The sequence below is a fragment of the Schistocerca serialis genome, chromosome 8 (genome assembly GCF_023864345.2).
Source record: "Schistocerca serialis cubense isolate TAMUIC-IGC-003099 chromosome 8, iqSchSeri2.2, whole genome shotgun sequence".
In the NCBI taxonomy this organism is placed as follows: Eukaryota; Metazoa; Arthropoda; class Insecta; order Orthoptera; family Acrididae; genus Schistocerca; species Schistocerca serialis.
The window spans coordinates 348,072,556-348,095,828 of record NC_064645.1 but is presented as its reverse complement, the minus strand read 5'-3'; the positions used below and the strand labels follow the sequence as shown (position 1 = coordinate 348,095,828).

General features: G+C 37.8%; 1 protein-coding gene across 2 annotated transcripts; it reads right to left on the bottom strand.

Annotated features, from left to right (window-relative positions):
* Window positions 1-9,179: 9,179 nt before the first annotated feature.
* Window positions 9,180-23,245, bottom strand: LOC126416165 (methyltransferase N6AMT1). Of its 2 annotated transcripts, XR_007575414.1 has the most exons (3): window positions 22,778-23,245; window positions 14,721-14,886; window positions 9,477-9,606 (listed from the first exon to the last, which is right to left on the bottom strand). XR_007575414.1 is itself a non-coding variant. In XM_050083731.1 (2 exons), the coding sequence occupies exons 1-2, from the start codon at window positions 23,243-23,245 to the stop codon at window positions 9,406-9,408; spliced, it is 669 nt and encodes a 222-aa protein (XP_049939688.1). In that variant the 3' UTR covers window positions 9,180-9,405. The 2 variants fall into 2 exon arrangements, 1 of the variants encoding a protein (XP_049939688.1); XM_050083731.1 differs by lacking the exon at window positions 14,721-14,886 and having other exon boundaries at window positions 9,180-9,606.
* Window positions 23,246-23,273: the final 28 nt, after the last annotated feature.

The following is a 23,273-nucleotide window of genomic DNA, read 5'->3' as shown; positions in this document are numbered from 1 at the left end:
ATGTACAAGTTAATAAGAGTGGAAAATTATGTGCATTGTATGTAGTAGAAGTGAGGGGCAGGGAAAAATACACACACCAGAAGATAAAAGATGTAGAAAACTAAAAGGGAGTGAAGAAAGGCATAGTTACTGACGATAAATGCTGCGATCGAGAAGTGAACATTGAGGCCATGTGGGTGACAAGAATGAAGGACTTATTGTAATGTCAGTTCCCACTTGCAGAGTACTGAGAAATTGGTATCCAGGGAAAGACTGCAAATGGCACATGTGATGAAACAGGCACCATGGTTACGACTGTCGTGTTGTGCAACATGCTCTGCAACAGATATTCTATGTTGACAGTATATGCCTTATACCCTTTCATCCTAGCTGATAATCTGGTGATTGTTACGCCCCTGTGAAAGGCTGAACAATGTTTACATAACAGCTGGTACACAATGTGTCATTCCACAGGTGGCTCTCCCTTTGATAGCACGTTTTGCCACTTAGAGGACTAGTATAGGTGGTGGTAGGAGGGAGGGCCACTGGGGCAGGCACCAAAGGGTAGAGAATGGGTGCAGAAAAAGCATACAGTCTGAAAAAGATACCATGTTGATTGGAGAATGACAAAAAACTATTCTAGGTTTGGTGGGCAAAATGTCGGACAGAATGGATCTCGTTTCACGATATGATTCTAGGAAGTCATGGCCTTGTCAAAGTTGCAAATCTTGCAAATTTCAATACCTTTATATGGTATGTGTTTTCTCCTGCTGCCACTTTGTGTCTCTTCTAATGGCACATACTGGGTGTGCGTGAATGCCTCTACTATTCAGTAAGTAGTAGCAGCAGCAGCAGCAGCAGCAGCAGCAGCAGCAGTAGTAGTGGTAGTAGTAGTAGCAACAGCAGTGTTAGTCGTAGGTGAAGGGGTGCTCATGCTTGCACGTATGTTTGTACAAATCCTTAGCGGTGTTTATTTAACTAGCAATTGTAGATAAATAAGAACTACTTAACACAACTCAGAAACCAGTAGCTTTTCTGATAATATTACTATGTTAAACACAGTTATGATGAGCTCAAATAGCTTATAGTTGTTTAACAACAGTTAATTATTAATGCAGTTTATATCTATTGGTTCACGCTATTAATGTGTATGTTGAGTTATCCTTCATCCCTAAAGGTTTTTCTTTATAATGTGAGCCACATAACAATGAATAAATGGGTGATTGCAGGTTTCTTAGTGTTGTTCATCACCTTCTTGTTTAAGATTTTGTGTAAAGAATTCATTCATGTTGTTCCACGCACCTTCTTGTTTAGGACTGAATGGTTACCAGTTTCATATCGTTAGGTTAGGATGTGGTGGTAGCAAAAAACATTTAACTAAGCAAGGACATAATTTAAATTGTTATTTTCACTATTACATTTTATTGTTTATGTATTGTGAAGTGTATTTACACCTTGAACTTTCAGCAGTGAGACCCGGTAGGGTCACCCACGCCAGACAGGTTCTAACATTTCTCGGACGACAAGACAGTGTGGTATTGGGTTGCAAGGCACACACATCTCTCACTTCAGTTAACTTGGACATTGTGTGTAGCTGATCCTCTTCTCTGGGTAATCAGCTAGGTCGATCTCCCACAAGCTTCTTCTCCGAAGACTATAGGTGGTTAATGGAATTTATTAAAATACTTCTCTATCCTTGAAATAATTTTGGTACTCGTATAATACTCTTCAGTTCCATCACTTTATATTTTCAACTTTCACAGATAATAACTTCTGCAAGCTAACTTATTCCTTACACATTAGACTCATTTACACATATTTGAATAGCATATCTGTGTCTTGTTTCATTCATAGCCAAGACATGAAATAATTTAAAAGTGTCTAGTCTCAAGCGAGTCCAATACATAAATGTGCATAGCAATCCATATTCAAATGTTCATTGGTCTTTTTTACAATCACCATGGACACTAACACATCAAAGAATACGACATAATTATTCCTTGAATTCTCCTAACGTCATGGCGCTGGCGGCAAACACTTGTCATAATCAGTGACTCACCCCTCTTAGTTTTCTAATAACCAACTTCTCATCTGCACATAGAAATAGGCGGATCAGTAGAAACATTCTCACTCTCACACACTCGTACCTAAAACCGGGGCGTTCGAGATGGTTGAAGGGCGAGTGTTTCTAGAATTTACACCAAAATTCTTGAAGCACTATAAGGTTAGTTGGTGAGATTCCAGACAAATAGTAGGCCCCACAGGGGGTTCCTGTCTTGGTAGTATGTGGATGGCAACCACATGTGCTCTTAGCTGAGTATGACATTACTTCCACTTACTTGTGTCAGACTCCTTCTGTTTTCTTTCCTATCAGCCTCCCTTCACCAACTTTTACTCTTTCGACCCCTATGGTATTAGGTTTCAAGGCCTGAGGGTGTCTTTCATTTCTCTTTTCTATTCTCCAACAATCAAAGGTTGGCAAAGGACCCTGGAGTCTGCTCAGACTGCCGATACTTGTTTGCAGAAACAAAACTCTGGGAAATGTCCTCTGAAATTTGAGAAATCAATCAGACCTAAGGACTTCAATGTAGCTCTGCCAACAAACCCTACTCCCACATCCTAGAAGGCATGAGTCGTGAGACCCCTATACAATGTGTGACACACAGTGGATACAGGCTACAAAGCCAGTGGGAGAGGATAAAAGGCGAACTTATTTCTAGTGCCTTTATATAACTGGAATATATCGGCTAAGGGAGATAACCCCAAAAGAAAATCCCTGTCCTCCTGCAAGGCTGGTAACCAACTCTGAGAAAACACAGACTACTCCCAGTACCCAAACGAGCCTCGGAAACAGGATGGTCTCAAAGGTAAATGACAAGGCTATGAAAAAGGACAAATGAAAATGGACACATCAAAGTAGCAACCTGGAATGTGAGGGGAATTTCCCAAAAGGAGGTAGAATTATTAAATATACTAAGCGACACGAATATCGATGCTGTAGCACTCACAGAAACTAAAAAGAAATTAAGAGGAAATAAATATGTATGGGATTACATTATATTCTACAGTGGTGTTGGAACAACGTAAAAGAGCAAGCAAGGATGTAGCACTACTCCTGCATAAAAAAATGGGGAAAAGACATTCGAGATTGTACATACGTAAGTGAAAGAATACCTACAGTCGGTCTGAAACTGATAAGGGGTAACACCACATTTATAAGTGTATATGCACCTGAAGAAGGGAAAAAAGATGAGTCTGAAAGCTTCTATGAAGAACTACAGAAGACTGAGTAAATACAGTGCTACTGATCAGATTATTATGATGGGTGATTTCAATGCCAGAATAAGGAAATATCCCAGTAACAAACATTATAGGTGTGTTTGGAGAACCAATATGTAATGAAAATAGAAAATTACTATGAGATTTTGCCACTTACAACAATTTAAAGCTCACAAATTCACTTTTTAAGAAACAGAATATACACAAGTATACTTGGGCCAGCAGAGGTCTTAGATCAATAACTGACTACATCTTAGTAAATGATAAGCTAGCGGGCCAAGTAAGGGATACAAGAGTTTATAGAGGACAAGATATAGGATCAGATCATTTCTTACCTATCTCCAGAATAGATCTTTTTACAAAATGGAAGAAAATAACTAAACATGTAACAAACCAACAAGATCAAAACATTTATAAGGTATACTTGCTTGAAGAGGACAGTATCAGACAACTGTACCAAAGGCGTTTAAATGAAGAACTAGCAAACTTACAAAATAAAGACAATATAGAAGAAGAATGGCAAACTCTGAAGAATACTGTATGCAGAGCAGCAGGAGAAGCTCTTGGTAAAAAGAAAAGGATATGTAAAAGAAAAGGCATAAAAATTTGGAATGAGGATATAATGAAATCTGTCAAAGAAAAACAGGATGCATATATAAAACACTTAAGCAACCCCACTATTGAGAACAAACAATACTATAAGGAGAAAAGAAATAACGCTAAATGGGTAGTAAGGAAAGCACATCAAGATCACTGGGATAGGTTTATTTCTAATATTGAACATGATATCCATGGAAGACAACAAATTGCATATAAGGTTTTAGAAACCTTAAACAAAACAGAAAGAGAGAAGATACAAATAAATAGTATTGAAGAAGAACAGTGGATAAATCATTACAGCGAATTGTGGTATGATCATACAGCACAAAAAACTGAAATTGAACAACTAGGCGAGAAAAGATTAGACGAAATACAGTCTGACAAATTAACATCTGCACTAACATCACTTAAGAACAGAAAAGCAACAGGAAAAGACAGCATTAATGCTGAATTATTAAAATATGGAGGAATGATGCTACACCAACGACTGCTAAATCTCTTCAATTAATGTTGGAAGAAGAAGAGGATTCCCAAACACTGGAAAACAGCTAGACTGATATCAATTTTTTTAAAAAGAGATAAAAGCCTTTGCAGCATTTACAGAGGAATAAGTTTACTGGACTCAGCACACAAGATGTATGCTAAGATTTTGAATACTAGACTTAAAAACATAGCAGAAGCAGTACTGAATGAGGAACAAATGGGTTTTAGGAAAGGACACTCCACAATAGATGCAGTTTTTATTCTACAGCAAATAATAGAAAAGTGGAGAGAGTATAATAAAGAAACACACATTGCTTTTATTCACTTTAAAAAAGCTTTTGAAAATGTTAATAGACAGAAACTTTGGAAATAATGACACATTGTGGATATCCAAAGCATCTAATAAATGCGATAAAAAGTTTATATCAAGACACAAATATCACTCTAGATCTCAATGGTAAAACAACTGAGGTACCAACTAACAAAGGGGTACGACAAGGCTGCTGCATCTCTCCAACTTTGTTCAACATCTACGTTAATGAAATAATACATTATGGAAATCAGAAAGGCATCTACCTAGATAGGAACATTCTTTTATATAATTTACTATATGCTGATGATGCAGTGATCCTAGCGGATAAGGAAGATGACATTCAGAAAGGAATCTACTAGCTAAAACAAATAAGTGCAAAATTTAACATGGAAATTTCTAAAGAAAAAACTAAGACAATGGCCTTCACGGGGAAAGAACCAATCAGAACCAAAATAGTGATAGATCAGATCAGAAGATTTTAGAGCAAGTAAACCATTTCAGTTACCTCGGATGTGAAATGAAAAATGGCTACATCAGAGATGTTGAAATTATGCTTAGTAAATTCAGTCGGGTATATGGAACAATCAACAGGAACCTAAAAAACAATCAACAGGAAAGACACGCAAATTAAATTTTACAAAACTGTTGCAATTCCCACACTGCTCTATCGAAGTGAGATATGGGTGATTACCAAGAAGCAAGAAAGCTGAATTCAGGCAAGCAATTATTATTATTTTAATTGAATTGATGTAAACACCTAGCAAAATGACTACACATTGTGCTGGCTGGTTATACTGTGCCAGTGACTGCCACACACAAGGTGACAGGCGTTTCATTACCAGGCTAAAGCCCCAGGTGTGAGGCTCTGCTGTGGGTGCTGGTGGGCACACGGTGTCAGGTATCAGGTTCTGCTGTGGCCTATGGCTGCCTCTGACAGTCAACGTGTTAAATGTACTTCGTAGCTCTGAAAAAGAATTCATCTGGAGGGTAGCAAAGTTCTCAGTCTTGTATACATGTCTTTCTACAATAGAACTTCTACTCTTTGGAGAGTTGTTTCCTATACTTCTTAAATTATTTATTTTGAGCTACCGTTCTTTATCACAGAGTATGTGTAAACTCTTACATATACAACCAGACAGACTCCCAAATGCACCCATTCATGGCAACAGTGACACTAATTGTTGACTGGATGGGGATAAAATTTATGGGAGTAAGGATGGTGTGGGGAGGTGATGGCAACAGTTGGCTTTTAGTGGCAGCACAAAAATGAGGACTGAAAAAAAAGTGACATTAACAAAACTGAGGACAGGGGAGGGGGGGGGGGGGGGGGGGGAGGAAGGGTTGTTGTATTTGTATGAAGGGATTTGGATATCTGTGTGGTTGTGTATGGGAGAATGCATACTAAAACTAGAAAAGGAGAAATAGCTTGACAGATAGTGACTTTTTGTGCTGTTAAGTGTGTAAGTTTCCAACATCAATCAACTATAGAGGCGTCATTGTTCTTCCTTGTGTTTAATTATTCACACACCTCAGTTATTCATAATTCAAAATCTAAATCAAAGCAGTTTTGGCCTGCTCCTGCACCAGGGTGCATACGTGGACAAGGAAAAAAAATTCCTGGATTTCCCAGTTAAAAATACACTTTCTCTCGGGTGAAAATACACTTTTTCTGTGTTAAGTGACAGTATACTCTTCCTTGACACGGTAAAACTCATCGAATCCTTTGAATGTTTATGGTTTTATATACCGACGTAGAATTTCCTGGCACTTTAGAAAACAAAACTCGGGGGGGAAAACATGTTTTGAAAGACCTGTAATGAGCAGCAACATGTACGCTGCATATTTTCGTATTACGAAGGCATAAATTTGAATTGCACCAAACAACGCATGTCACTTTCCGAAGCATTGAAATTGAGATTGTGATGTGCTTTTGTAAGCCAGTCATAGCTCATTCACGTGATCTCGCCAGCTGATGACAGCATAGGACACGTGATGCAGTCAGCCAATAGCAACATCACTCTTAAGTAGCGCGAATACGCAAATAGGAAAAGTTAATGGCTTAAATTAATATGCATAGCATTCACATATAATATTGGTCTCGAAGATTAATAAGTTGGAAGAGAAGCTAAGCTTCCACTTATAATGTTGATCTTTTTTGCGCGCGTTACACTTTAAGATACATCACACAAATGTGCCAGTAAATTTTTAATAATGACGCAAATGTCTGATCTTCTGGGCTCGAAATTCTTCTAAATGGTTGCCCTCAAAGAGTTGATTTTTAAATGAGAGTCTGACACTTTGTGATTTAAGAAACTCATCGTACATTCTCGCACATAGTTCATCTTGCGTAAAAGGAAATCTACTTTGAATGTAACGCTTTTCAAACCACCATTCGCAATATTTTCCCGCGACCTGTTAGAAATAGGTTTGTTTCAGCAGTTGCAAGAAAGCGCCAGATAACAGGCTCACCGCGCTTGCGCAGCTACGATGACGCTGGAAGCCCACGTGTTCATACGTGTAAAACATTAAAAGATCTTACATATGCTATAAAAGAAACAAGACATGAGACGATACTTCAAGAGCATCGGGATTTCGCGAACCATACTAAAATGCATAATTCGGCTTAAAATGCACAACCATATGTAAATTTTCTTGGAGTACCAGTACTCATGTTTGGTTCTTTATTATGGCATAATGCCATACGTGCACTTGAAATGCAGCGAACAGTTGAAACTAGTCAATAGAGTGAAATTAAACACTTCGTTTCATATAAATTGATAAGGATTAATAAAAGCCAAATCTCTTTAGCAAACCGGCAAAAATAACTTCATTGTTCTATAAGGTGATTAATGGTTTACTGTCAGAAAGGTGGGAAAAAAAATCAAACTATTAACATATTTTAGCCTGCCGTAATTATGCGAATGTATTTTAATTCATTTGATAGCTCCTGGCCACAAAAATCCGTTTTGTTATCATTTAACATGAGAGCAATGAACGAAGAGGAAACAACAAAATCACTGAACGTAATCACAGCTCACGTGGAGACGACCCACCTCCTCACAACTACTCTGACTGCTCTGTACAGCCGGCCGTAGTGGCCGAGCAGTTCTAGGCGCTACAGTCTGGAACCGCGCGACCGCTGCAGTCGCAGGTTCGACTCCTGCCTCGGGCATCAATGTGTGTGATGTCCTTAGGTTAGTTAGGTTTAAGTAGTTCTAAGTAGTGGCGCCCAGCCACACTTCTGTAAACAGAAGCGGGAGGAGGTACTACTCATACGCGACTCAACTGCGCGTGCGCAAGATCCCACGCGCAACTGCTCAAACGAATCTAATTTAAACAGTTGTCACGTCACGCTCATCGGAGGCAATTTGTTGTTATAAAGAATTGCATAGTGTTCCTAAACCCTTTGACACACTTTGCTGTTGGCAGACGTTTGTATGAGCACCGTTTTGTTGTTGTATACGGCGCATTTCCTTTGCAACTTAAGTTTTATTTTCGTTTTTTTCCTCTCATTCATGTTTTGTTGCTGAAGTATCATTCTGCAGTAGCGGGATATAATATGCTTTGTTAGAGTATTGGTTCTTACCAGTCAAAATCACAAAAATTTAACTGAAAACTAAAACAATGGAAAATTCCCAGAATTCTAAACAATTCCTGAGTTTTTCCCGGATCTCCCGGGTCGTATACACCCTGTGAGCCCATTCTCTCCATAACTGATGTTCATTATTCTAGTTAACAAGATTAAACTTTTTATAAGTTACCATTTTCATAACAAAATTTGGTGTACAAATCTTACAAAATGACTTTATGCATTTGTTATACTTTAGTATCAATCAATGCACATGAAAACCTTTTAGATATTTTAAAGTTCTATTAGTGTGCATGTAAAAAGGCAGATAGTGAAGTGATTCGCAGTGAAAAGGGATTGAGTACCCTGTGATACTTCACTCAATAGTATTATCTTGCTACTTCTGCCTTAAGCATGCAAATCAGGGTGCATGGAGGTCATTTGGTGTTAATTACCATGTCGGTACAGGTACGACAAAGATATTCAGCCTTTGTAGCATTCATATGGGACAGCACATAGCAAACATGATAAGTATTATGTAAGAAGTGATAGCAATTGTTTTCTTAGCTTTTATACTTATCTACAGAAAGCAGAAACATTGGCCCATTGTGTTGCTTACCAGGAACACCACAAAGTACGCTCCACTCGGAACACGTACATACCTGCTATCGTATTTGCACTCCACTAAAATTATCAGAATTTAACTGTGAGCAGTATAATACTGTAACAGAGTTGAATGAACTGAATAAAATAATAATCAGCTAAGTAACAATATTTACATAAAGCTGTGCCAGATGTCTGTAACAGAGAGAACAGGTACATCATCTGTCAAAAGCCAGTTTAGACAACATTTTACATTCTTTGGGATTAAGATTTCTTTTTGTTCAGACACCCAATTCATGTTAAGAGGATGAAAGAAAGAGATAAATGCAAACAGTTAGAAATGAAACAACTTCGTCTCACATATTCTTTATTACTTTAACAAACACTTCATGACAGCCAGGTAGTATTTTTTCTCATTTCTGAATAAAATATAATTCTGTGTTTTCTGCTTGGTTGCAGCAGGAATGTATCAGTTACTAATCTTTTGACAAAAACAAGAAATTAAGTAATTCCTGTAACCAAGAACAGCATACTGGAAAACATACAAAATATTTTTTGGAAAACATCAACTTCACTCTCCCTAAGCTGCAGCCCTTCTGAAACGTAGAACCAAAAGATGTTCACCTCTGATTTTTCTTTGCATCAGAATATTCATTGAAAATCCCACACTGTTCATAATTTTTTCAATTTCAGAAGGACAGTTATCAGAAATAACCAGAAGATAGAAGACACCTGTCTCTGATAACAGTAATGGCACTTGTGAGAAAATACGATCCATCACCTGTGAAAAAATAAATAAATAACAGTTTAAATAGAATATTACAAAAGTACAGAGTAAATCTATGAAAAACAATGTGACAATTGTAGCCATGTAAACATTTACTGTGATTTTTAGCATATCTGCATCTGCAACAGTTTAATTAAATAACTGATGCCCTGATCCAAAGAGATTCCATTTTCAAGAAAGGATCCAGTATAAGGTTTCTTAAAGTGTTTTACATTCCCTGTAATGCTCTTTAGCACCATATAATTACAGAATGGTAACAGTTTTCTAAGTGATCAATTCCTTTCTTTTGATTTAACAGAATTTTTTTGACACAGTCCAGCACTGCATGTTGAGTGAAATGTCAGTAGGGTTGCAGCCTCAAACTCTCTTAGCTTGTCTGAAGTTGGTGTTAGTCAGTTATCCCTGAGAGCGATTGGCTATGTTGAGTATGGCCCATTTAGGTTCTTTGAGTAGCTAGGAAATGAACAGTGTGAATAAGTAGACAGACATGTGCCATGCCCAGCATTATGTAGTTGGAAGAAAGCACAGACACACACATCTTCAAGAAGGGTAGAAAAAGTGATGCACAAAACTACTGTCAAATATCACTGACACCGATCTGTTTGAGCTCAAATGTAATGAGGTATCTCAAATAGAATAATATCCATTCCAGTCAGGATGGGTTTTGAAAACATCAATCATGCGAGATGCACCTCATGCTTTTCTGACTTGACATGGTGAAAGTCTTGTATCAAGCAGTCCGATAGATGAAGTATAAAGCCATTTGACTCACTATCAGTATCACACGTACACTTATTGGAAGTACAATCACATGGGGTATCAACTGAAATTTGTGACTGGATTGAGGATATTTTTCTTGTTCGGGTGGATGCAGCACGGATGACGATTTATCGACAGATGTACTTTCAGGCATGCCCCAGGGAAGGGTGTTGGGATAACTACTGTTCATGTTGTATATTAATGACCTTGCAGACAATATTAACATTAACCCCAGATTTTCACAAATGATGTGGCTACCTATAATAAAGTACTGTCTGAAAAGAGCTGCACAAATCTTCAGTCAGATTTTAAAATGGTGCAAAGATTTGCTACTCATTTTAAATGTTCAGAAATGTAATGTGTAACTCACGAAATGTAAAACATGTCATTTTACTACAATATTAATAAGTCAGAACTGCACATGGCCACTCACAAGTACCTAGTGTGACAAGCTTGTTGTGGTATAAAATAGGACACAAAGGCTCAATGACAGTTAAAGCACATATCAAACTTCAATTCATAGGTAGGCTAACAGAAAAAAGCAACCAGTTTCCAAAGTAGATTGCTTACAAAACACTTGGGAACTCATCTTTGGATATTGCTTGTGTGTAGGACCGATGTAGGTTTACAGGCTTTCTGAACATGTCGGGTCAGTATTCTTGTTTCTTAGAAAATATCAGACTTCTTGGTAACATAGCTGCATTTCATCATCTAGCAAATTTCAATGAAGCATAACTGGACTGAATTATGAGCTTATCAGAACTAGACATGTTCATCATTAGGGAGTGTTCATGGTCCGTATTTGTGCAAAAATGTCCAATCCGCAGACTTAAATTAGATATTTTTGAATTATATGATACACACTCTTGGCAACATATTTTTCACGAGGGTCACTACCAATGGTGCAGCTGTTTGTAGAAGCACTACATTCGTACCTGACGTATATGCTATCTCAATTTGAGATACTGTAGTTTATCCAGCACTGTCTCAATATTTTCGTGTTCTAAAACTAAAGCTTGTTAGTTAATCATCTGAAGCTGGATTTGTTGTATGTTGCCTTGTTTAGAAATGTTCATTCATTGACAATATTGGTGAAGTATTGTAGCAGTACATGATTGCATCCTACTAATTAGAAGTATGCCATCATCTTTGATAAATAGTAGTTTATTTAATACTAGTGCAGATTTTCAATGTATTATTTTCTGCTCATGCTGACAGTGGAGCATGTTTACAACTCCACTGTGTAAAATTTAAACAATTTATTGATTCTAAAATTATCATTTTTTTAAGACAGTTCCATTTTGAGTTAACAGGGAATATTAAATGTATATAAACAAGGGCACCACAAACAGTTAAAGGTTTGCTTCGTCCATGGGAGAGAGTCGTGGAGATGCTGAAGAAATTGAACTGGCAGACAGCTGAAGATGGACACAAACTATACCAAGGAAGCTTGCTTACAAGATTTCAAGATCCAGCTTTAAGTGATGAATCTAGGACTACACTGTAACTTCATATCTATCACTCCTAAGAACTGCAAAGACAAATTTACACTAATTACAGCATGCACTGAGCCATATGAGCAATCATTCTTGCTGCACTGCTTATTTTAATGGAATGAGTAAAAAGCCCTATTAACTTGTGCAATGGGTACCACAAACTTCACAGTAATTTGTAGAGTACAGATATAGATAAAATTGAATTGCAGAAGACATCACCAGGATTACGTATTAACTATTGTTTCATATCTCACCACCAATTTGCTATTGTTGTGGGTTGCTCTTTATGACATAGCGATTCTTTAAAATTAGATCAGTGAAAATTGTGATACCCCTAGAACAGTAGGAAGGGGTCATTTTGAGCCCTAATAAAATATGCCTTAAAAGTACACAATATTTGAACTCTTTCGTAGACATTGGGAATTATACTTCCCAGCTTAAAAGTACCAAAAAAACTTCTATGGAGTGCAGATTTCCATGGATCATGACATGCTGCCATCTGTAGGAGTCCCTCATGAACTTATTACCACCCACCGTTTTCCGTTTCTCGCCAATAGTTCTGATTGTTGTGTTATGGTGACTGTCCGTGGTGCTGTTTTGTCAGAAAAGTCAGGGTTTTTTTTTCATTATTTTTTTGTTAAAGGTAAGTTTTAACAATACATTCATTATAGAAACATCTTAATATATTTCTTTGACGTTCATAACTGATTACTGTGTAGTTGTGATGCTATTCCAAAAAGTTATGACAGTATCTTTTGGTGTGTAGCATGCTTCCCACTGACTTTTTCCATGACCCTGTCAGTCAGATCTTTTCCTTGGAATAACTGTAACCTAATGACTTCACGGGCTAAATTCAAGAGCAAATTCACACTGAAAAGTAAGTTTTCAGTGAGTATTACTTACTGTCATGTGTTTACAAAAATACAGCATATTGCTGTACTGATTTATTTCAAATTCTGATGATATACTTCGATATTGTAGTTACTTATATCTGAACATAGCACTACCTTTACAGATGTCTGAAAAACTAGATTTCAGTAACCTAAAGCATGTGGAAGACATTCTGAATATTCTGTTTTCTTTGCCAGAGCATGACAGCGATTCTGAAACAGAATGTGACTTTGGAGCCCGTGGCCATATTAACAGCTTGGATGAATCGTTTCATGCCACATCAGTACAGTCGCACATACCATGTGATTAATTGCATGAGGAATGTGTAGATGACCTGGCTGAAGGAGGAGGGACTCAAGATGACTCAGATCAACATAGTGTTGAAGACTGGGGTGATGACTGTTCACCTCTTATCAGTGAAGGGGACAGGTGTCACTCAGTAAAAAGTGCTGCTTCAAAACATGTTTTCAGTAACGTGATAAGAACTATGCTATTTTTCAAAACTTTTTAATAATGATATTTTCAGCATAATCATAAATGAATTAAAGTAGGTATGCTCCTCAAAATAGAGCTTTGTAACAGGGGAATGATGGTAAAACAAAAGGATGGAGTCCTACAAACATTAGGGAGATGCAGGCATTTATTGGATGCCTTATTATTATTATTATTATTATTATTATTGGCATTCATTCATGAACTTCCAGCATTGTCAAATTTTTGGAGTTCAGATCCAATCCTAAGAGCTGATGCTGTAGCAGAAGTAATGAGCAGTAAGACATTTAAAAAAATGTTGAGAACATCCACTGCAACAACGAGGATCAGAAATTTCGAAGCCACCCGGATCATTACAAGCTTTACAAACTGCGACCTCTTTCAACAAAACTTTTAGAGAATTTCAAAGCAAATTACAACCACTCCTCTTTCCTGTCTGTTGACAAGAGCACGACTGCTTTCAAAGGAAGCTCCAGTATGAAGCTGAGGAAACCTGTCAAGAGGGGATATAAAGTGTGGTCTTTATGTGACGCAGAGACAGGATACATACTGAATTTCGATATCTATAGTGGAAAATCAAAAGAAAACAATGATGGTTACTCACTAGGGGGTAAGAGTAGTCCTAAAACTAACACAATGTGTGCATCAGAGAGCTGCACATGTGGCGTTTGACAACTTTTTTACATCACCATGGCTGATGTCCATCTTACTGAAGAAAGGTGTTTACTCCTGTGGAACTGCCAAACTGAATCACAAAGGTGTCCCTACCAAAGTAGGTTATCAAGTGGAGACTTTCAGTTTCAAATATAAGGTACCATCTCAGCTGCGAAGTGAATGGACAACTGTGCTGTCACATTGCTGTCTACATTTCATGGTCCATGAGAGACAACAAAAGTCACTTGCAAGAATAAATATGAGACACAGTCACATGTACTCTACCAATTAGTTGTGGCCGATTATAACAAAATCATGGGTAGGGTTGACAGATTTGAGGAACAGAGAAAGATACGCTCTAGGTAGACATTCTGTCAATTGGTGGCATTGAATTCTTTATTTCTTGACTGATCTCACTATAGTGAACAGCTTTTTGTTGTGGAAGATTCAAAAGTGCTCTACGCCAAACCAGGACCAGATAACATTTTGTCCGAAATTAGTGTGACAGCTCATTGCTGGATATTCTAATATGAAACATAGGGGCAAAATACCTTCATCCACAGCTAGTAATGTCCCACTGTGTATGATTAATGTTTTTGCTAGTTTCTTGGGAAATAATTTGTTTTTACTCAGTAGTGTGTTATTTACAACTCTTCCTAATATTTTATGAGAACACATCAATAAATAATTTAAAAAATTGATATTGTCATCATATTTCTTCATGATGAAAAGTGCCAGTGGGAAAAATACTTCCCATTTGCTGGTATTAGTCAACTGTAGATTGTAAACTAAAACATGTCACAAAATTGTAATTACCTATTAATTGTAATATTTCAAATCCAACATGATTCAGTTCCCCTCCCTATCTATTTTGCCCATGAAATGGTTAGTGAGACTCATTTTTCCATTCTTCAGTATGTCGTGCACATACTTCTGCCACACACTTTGTAGTGGTCTCCAGAGTGTGAATGTAGTTTAAGATCTGGAATTTGTGGATTACTGCTTTGGATTCAAAATATCAAAATTTATAAACAGAAATGTTACCTATTTCTAAAGTTCCTAATATTTCTTAATTTATTTCACATTTGTCTTAAATACCAAAGTCTAACTTTGAACAGATTATTGGTACAGTACTCTTTATATACAGGGTGAGTCACCTAACGTTACCACTGGGTATATTTCGTAAACCACACCAAATACTGACAAACCGATTCCACAGACCGAACATGAGGAGAGGGGCTAGTGTAATTGTTTAATACAAACCATACAAAATGGACAGAAGTATGTTTTTTAACACAAACCTAGGTTTATTTAAATGGAACCACACTAGTTTTGTTAGCACATCTGAACATATAAACAAATACATAATCAGTGCCATTTGTTGCAATGTAAAATGTTAATTACATCCGGAGATATTGTAACCTAAAGTTGACGCTTGAAACCTCCGACGTTCAGTTGCGTGTTTTAACAAACACGGGCCACGGTCGGCGAGCAGCATCTGCAGAGACATGTTTACGATGACGACCGTGTTTATGAGTGCGGCTGTAGTGCACTGTTGTCGTTTGGTCTAGCTGTCGCAGTGTCCGCATGTAGCGCTTGCTGCTATTGTTATTCTGCATTCGTCTCCGCACGCAGACCAACTGTAGTACACCGTGTTACCAGACGTCTGTGATAGTGTAGTGTTGTAGGAACTGTGACCATGGTGTATTCGAACTCTGAAAAGGCGGAGATAATACTCATCCATGACGAGTGTCGACGAAATGCAGCTGAAGCCTGCAGGGTGTATGCAGAACGGTACCCGGACAGAGAGCATCCAATGTGCCGCACATTGCAAAACATCTACCGCCAACTGTATGCAACAGGTATGGTCATAGCACGCAAACGGGTCCATAACAGGCCCGTCACAGGAGAAGCAGGTGCAGTTGGTGTGTTAGCTGCTGTTGCCATGAACCCACACGAGTACACGGGATATTGCGAGAGCCGGAGAGTCAAAGTAGTATCATGCGCATACTGCATCGTCACCGCTTTCACCCGTTGCACGTGTCACTACATCAGCAATTACATGGTGATGACTTTAATCATCGAGTGCAATTCTGTCAATAGGCATTAACATAGAATGCGTTGCATTTCTACCTGTTTACCGATGAAGCGGGTTTCACACACCACAGGGCAGTGAATCTATGGAACATGCATTACTGGCCCGTGGACAGTCCTCGCTGGCTCAGACAGGTAGAGCGACAGCGACCGTGGACTGTAAATGTATGGTGCGAAATCAATGGCGACCACCTCATTGGTCCTCACTTCATTGCAGGGGCCCAAACAGCTGCAACATACATCACGTTTCTACAGAATGATCTGCCAACACTGCTCGAAAATGTCACACTGGAAACGCGTCGACGTATATGGTATCAGCATAATGGTGCACCTGCACATTCCGCAATTAACACTAGGCTGACCCTTGACAGGATGTTCGACGGGCATTTCATAGGACGTGGAGGACGCATAAATTGGTCAGCCCGTTCTCCTCATCTTACACCTATGGACTTCTTTCTGTGGGGTACGTTAAAGGAGGATGTGTACCGTGATGTGCCTACAACCCCAGAGGATATGAAACAACGTACTGTGGCAGCCTGCGGCGACATTACAACAGATGTACTGCGGCGTGCACGACATTCATTACGCCAGAGATTGCAATTGTGTGTAGCAAATGATGGCCACCACATTGAACATCTATTGGCCTGACATGTCGGGACACACTCTATTCCACTCCGTAATTGAAAACGGAAACCACGTGTGTACGTGTACCTCACCCCTCATGGGAATGTACACGTGTGTCAGTGAAAAAGACCAATAAAAAGGTGTTAGCATGTGGACATAATGTGCTGTTCCAGTCTCTTCTGTACCTAAGGTCCATCACCGTTCCCTTTGGATCCCTACGTAATTCGGTGCTCTCCGATACACACGATCGAACAGCGGAGGAGTGGTACTCAAGCGTCAACTTTAGGTTACAATATCTCCGGATGTAGTTAACATTTTACAATGCAACAAACGGCACTGATTACGTATTTGTTTATATGTTCAGATGTGGTAACAAAATTAACGGGGTTCCATTAAAAAAAATGTAGGTTTGTGTTAAAAAAACATACTTCCGTGCATTTTTTTATGGTTTGTATTAACCAATTACACTAGCCCCTCTCCTCACGTTCGGTCTGTGGAATCGATTCGTCAGTATTTGATGTGGTTTACGAAATATATCCAGCGGTCTCTATATATATATATATATATATATATATATATATATATATATATATATATATATATTTTTCACATTTCTCACAGATGTCTCTGGTCTTATTACCTTTGCGTATTCCACTATGACACTTCTTTTGCTTTTTGATTTGTCCGGTAAAGCATACAAAGTAAAATGATACAAAATATATTTTTTTATTTTATTCTTTCTATGATAATGAAATATATTTGTACAAATTGAAGATAAAAATGTTTACATTCTGACAAATAAGTAAAAGCAATGATAACCTAAATCATTAAAACAATTTATGATAATTATATCAATACATAAGGAGAAGCTACTATCAGTTGTCAAAACACTAGAAAGATTTCCTGTTTACTTTTCAATTTTGCTTGTTCCTTCTGATTTACTCTGAACAACAATTAATTATTTGCAACTGTGAGTACAATCAATGTTGCACCTTACAGATTTCTCACATATGTTTTTATATTATATAATTTCTGTTATAGAAAAAGGTGTTTCAGGATGGGTGCCATACATTGTTCAAAAGCTATCAGATCGATCATATATTGTGTCTTGCTGTTTTAAGCATTTCACTTCAAACAGGTCCAGCATCTTTTAAAATGAAGTCTGAATCAGTGTTACTACCACTACTTAAGGTGGAAACTAAATTAATACTTTTCAAGGTCAATTCGTTTATCGAAGAATGGTATGCGCAGCAATACCCACAACCTGATAAACTCATCAATCAGACAAACGGTGGCTATTTTATTTTTCAGGGAAGGAAGTCAGTAATTAAAGGAGTAATTAAATATTTGATATGTGGATTTAAATTTAGTATGTCATATCATCACTTTTGTGATGTGTTGTTAAGACAGCAATCCTTCATTTGCGCATTGTGTACTGTTGTTTTTCTACGATTGGTCTCGCCATCAATTTTAAAAAGACACAAGACATCCAGTGCTGCACATCTATATTACACCAATGATAAATGTAACACATCATGAGGAAATAATAAATAGGGTTGAAACTTCAAAATTCTTAAGCTTCCATACTGATCAGGATTTAAACAAGAAAAAGCACATTGTGGAACTTCTAAAAAAACTTTGCACTTAGAATCATTGTAAATCTTGGGGAGAGAAAAAATCAGTAAGTTGACATATTTTGCATACTTTCATTAAATAATGTCATATGGAATAATGTTCTGTAGTAACTCGTCTTTACAAAAGAAAGTCTTTGTTGCTCAAAAACATACTGTAACAATAATATGTAGTGCTCACCCATGATATCTTGAAGACATCTGTTTAAGGAGTTTAACATTCTGACCGCTACTTCACGGCATATTTACTCCCTCATGAAGTTTGTTGTAAATGAGCCACTACAGTTCAAAAGGAACAACGATGTACATAATTGCAATAACAGAAGGAAGAATGACACTCATTACTACACATTAAGATTGTATTTAGTACAAGAAAAATTTTAAAACAACTTGAAAAAGTTTCTCCTTGACAACTCCTTCTGTACCACAGAAGATTTTCTGTTATTGTAATTTCTAAAATTTGGTGGGTAGGAACTACTAACTCACATCTGCGTTTTTTTTAAGTACCCTATGAATGTTCAGCATGTAGTCATAACAAATTAATTTGTAATGTGAATGTAAAATGACTTGTTCCATATCATTACAATTTATAATGCACAATGATTCATAGAATATCTAACTAAATAATTACTGTTGAGCAGATTCATTTATCTTTAACCTTGTCATCTGCTCTTTGCTGCCAGACAAAGGATACATTAAACCACGTACACAGTCACTTCTTCAATTTCTTGTTGTTGTCCTGCTCTTTGTTCTTTACTGCCCATGAATTCATCTACAAGCTCAAGAATGTATGCTTGCCTTTTCAGATTAGTTTTCGTCATTTGGTTGTGGATGATACATATGATACATACATTTAGTGCCCCTTGTCTATGTTATTGTATCTCCTGCAAGCAACCACAGTTGAGGGTGTATGAATCATTTGATCAATGAAACCACATCAAATTCCATGGTATTATAGAAGGAAACAGTTTCTTGTTTCTTTCTTTCTTTCATTGCGCCCTGACACTTCATGATGTAGAGTTATGATAATAGCATTATTATTATTCTTCTGCAAACAAAGGAAAATCTGGAACGGAATAATGACAATACGATAAAAAGGATAGATTGCTACTCACAATATAGTGGAGACGTTGAGTCACACAGGCACACAAAAAAGACCTCCTTCCAAATTAGGAATTAGGAGGGGGGGGGGGGGGGGGAGAACCAACAACAAAGACACACACACACACACACACACACACACACACACACGAATGTGCATCTCTCTCACACACACATGACCACACTCTCTGGCTGATGAGCCTCTGCAGCTGCATTTGCATGTGTGAGTGTGTACTGTCTAGTTGGGAAGAAGGCCATTTGGCCAAAAGCTTGCTTGTTTGACAGTCTTTTCATTATGCCTATCTGTGACTCAACATCTTACTCTTCTTCCCTTGGCATACTGCCAGGGTGCATTATGCTTTATCAGTGTTTCCCAAGATGGATGAATAATTCGGAACAGTTGTTTATCGAGCAACTGGGGATTGCAAATCTTGTTCATTGTTCCACTAATGACACTTTCATGTTTTGAAGATTCTTTGCAAGATGAAAGGATATGAAAAAGTTGTCTGTTGTTACATCCCTTCCCTGGTTTAGAAATAGCCCCACAAGGCAAAGAATGACTACTCTCCCAATGGATAGTTGTATGCTTGGCCTTCCTCCTTACTGACTTATAGGAATGCACTGCAAATGTACTTTGATGCCTGCAGCTAACTAAAATTTAAGTTATTATTAGGTCAGTTTGGATTAAAGTGGGTAAACCTGCACTTATCTGTAACTGCTCATCAATTGCAATATTTTCACCAGAATTGTAACATAAGCTTGTTCCACTTTTCAGAAATAGATTGAACTTATTTGCAGGAATGCATTGAGCTCACAATGGCTTCTTTTCGAAGAAAACGAATCTGACAAGTTGGCGGAATCCCTGTCTTTTAGGCTCCCAAAAATACAACTAAAGGTCATCTAAGGAAACATCTGTGGCACAAAGAACACCTCTGAAGCACATGACAGCAATCATTGCCTTCAATTCCTGCAACAACACAGTCCAATCTGTGGTTTTCATTTCTTTCTGAGCATTTGATTATGTGTAGTATGTTTTCTAAGATACACAGCATAGAATATCTTAACGAAGTCGGAAAGCATCGGTGATGGAACTGTCCACTCAGTAGCACACATATGGAGTGGGCTATCTTTTCTTCAGGACATTCAAAGCAGCACCTCTTCCTGGCAATGGCTTGTTATTTTCCATTCCATTTCATCTTTAGCAGCCAACTCCACTGTTGTGTGGCAGTTGACTCCCGAGACTATTGTGGAGAGAATCGAGATAGAGCAATCTCTGCTGACAATAGCTCCCCCTCAACCAAACTATTTTTGTCATAAAGCTGTATCTGACAGAAAATCATTGTCTGAATCTGATCAGTCACTCTCTGATTCAACATCTGTGTTTTCAAGAATACTCAACATATCTCACTTACAAGGGAACGACACCTGCTTATCACTGATTTCATCCAAATTTGACCAGAAATGAAAATGACAACAGTGGGAGCTCCAGATGGCTGAAAGTTTGGAAAAGAAATAGCAGATTTGGCATGAGTCAGGTAAGGCATGACTCGAGGTAATGACTGGCACAGCAGAAAGTGAGTGTAACAGTAACCCGATAGTCACAGGATTGAGCCCCTATGCTTTTTCTTTTTGATTTTCAATTTTTGTGTTACTTATAATGCAAGTAAACTGAGGTAATGCTCGATATCATATATTTACGTGACTGAACTTTACGTGTGGGGGAACAAGTTTCCTTTATTAATTGACTCATGGGGAGGACAAAGTATGCGATGAGATTTTTCAACATGAAGAGCAACTGTCATCATGCAGTCTTACAGTGAGTCTGGAAACGATCATATTAGCAGTTTATGTCACTAAGACCAATACTTTGACAAGTCAGCAATCTCTGACTAGAGTACCAAATAAGAAAATCGGAGCGGAGTGTAAACAACTGCAACAGTCTTTTCTAATGGAGGGAGCACATAGCTAACCTGGTGACAGTAAATTAAAGTGGACTCCATTTCAGAACAAAGGGGTCAACTTGTCCAGTAGTGAGAATGAGAATGTATTTCTGCACAGATGCAAAGTTACTTTGCACAAGCTAATCTGAATGTATCCACTAATTTAGTCACCCGCTCCTACTGGCCCTTAATGTAAGCTAACACCATACATATCGTCTCTCTCCTAAGAGTTGTCAGACGTATTTTCCATGGTGTTTTGCAGATTTTTCAATTTCATTTTTCGAATGTGTAGCTGGTGTCAGTCCAAACAAATACTGATGATCATATGTTTCACACAACAACCAGTGTCAATGGAATGCACTAGTTTGTTTCCCATTTCAAACAAAATGATTTTTAATTTGAAATTTTATGTGCTCATTTGACATTCATTTTACTGATACATATTACAAGGTATACGAAGACACAAGGAATAATTGGTACTCCAACAGCAACTTAGCAGCATGCTTCTGTATGGTGGTAGCATTCAGTGACCGACAGGGCAGTGCTGTCACTGCTGGAGAACTCATTATTCCTCGTATATTTCTGTCCTGTTGATACATGTTAGTAAAATGAAAATCGTGCTAGACTACTTTGAATTGCTCTGTCAAATGGGCATGTAAAATCCTGCTTTTAAAAATCATTTTTTTTGTAATGGGGAACAAACTGACACTCACAATCAATGCTGGGCATTGCATGAAAGATGCAATGAGCAGTATTTGATTGGGCTGACTCCAGTTACACATTGCAAAACCAAAATTGCAAGTACTTCCAAAACATCACACAAAATGTGCCTGATGACTTATGAGGGACACCGTGTATTACATACATAAATTTGTTAGCATCTGTATAGTCTTACAAATGATATGTCACAATCTTTAATTTTATGATGCAGGTAATGTGGAGATATAAATTTGATTCGCTGGGGAAGGGGGGGGGGGGGGGGGGGGGGGCGGCATGCCTGCCGCTCACCGTGCGGCCGCTCACCGTGCGCCCCCCCCCCCCCCCCCCCGCCCCCAACTCATGAGTGTGTTTTGTTGAATAAATATCAATAAATATAAATCTGCAACAGGATTACATTCACTGGAAACATGAAAACATAAATCCAAGCCACTACAGTAAATTGTGCCATATACTAACTGAGAAAATGAATTATTTACATAAATCAATTGACACATTCCACATCAACTAAATAAAAGATGTTATTTTAGTATTGCATTATATTTTAACTATGGCTGCAACTAGTTAAGTAGATTTTCTTTTCTTGTTGGCTATTCTCACTGTTGTGACTGAGCTGTAGAAAAAAAAAAAATGATATCATCAGTATAGACAAGGGCTTCAAATGTCTCAAAAACTCTTATTGTGACTGAATCTAAAAATCTGCCTCACAACTTTTATGTATTTACAGAAAAGGGAACAAAGTTTGCATAATAAAATAGATACTAACCTCCCTCCCTTTCAATCCGCCAGCCCAAGAGCGTGTTATGTCATCACTTCTGCCACATGAGCTTATCTCTTCTGAAGGAGTTACAACATATGGAGGATTAAATATCAATATGTCCACTACTCCCCGAAGTACTACAGCACTGGCCAAATCAGTATTTATTGTATCAACATTTGCGCTGTTATAGAGACTTGTTTTCTGTGTTGCTTTACAAGCCACAAAACTGATATCTGTAGCCATGCAGTGACAGCTGTTACCAAGAAACATAGATATAGCTGTAATTATAGCCCCAGAACCACTTCCAACTTCCAAGCACACTGAGGGTTTGAGTGTACTGATTAACTGTAGATCATCTTCCAAGGCATCAATAAGCAAAAATGTATCCTCAGCTGGTTCATAAACAGCATCAAAATCACAACTTGACATATGTGAAAGTGATGGTGTGATAATTTTGAATTCATACTTGCTCATTTTAGGGCAGCAAGCAGAAAATCAGTTC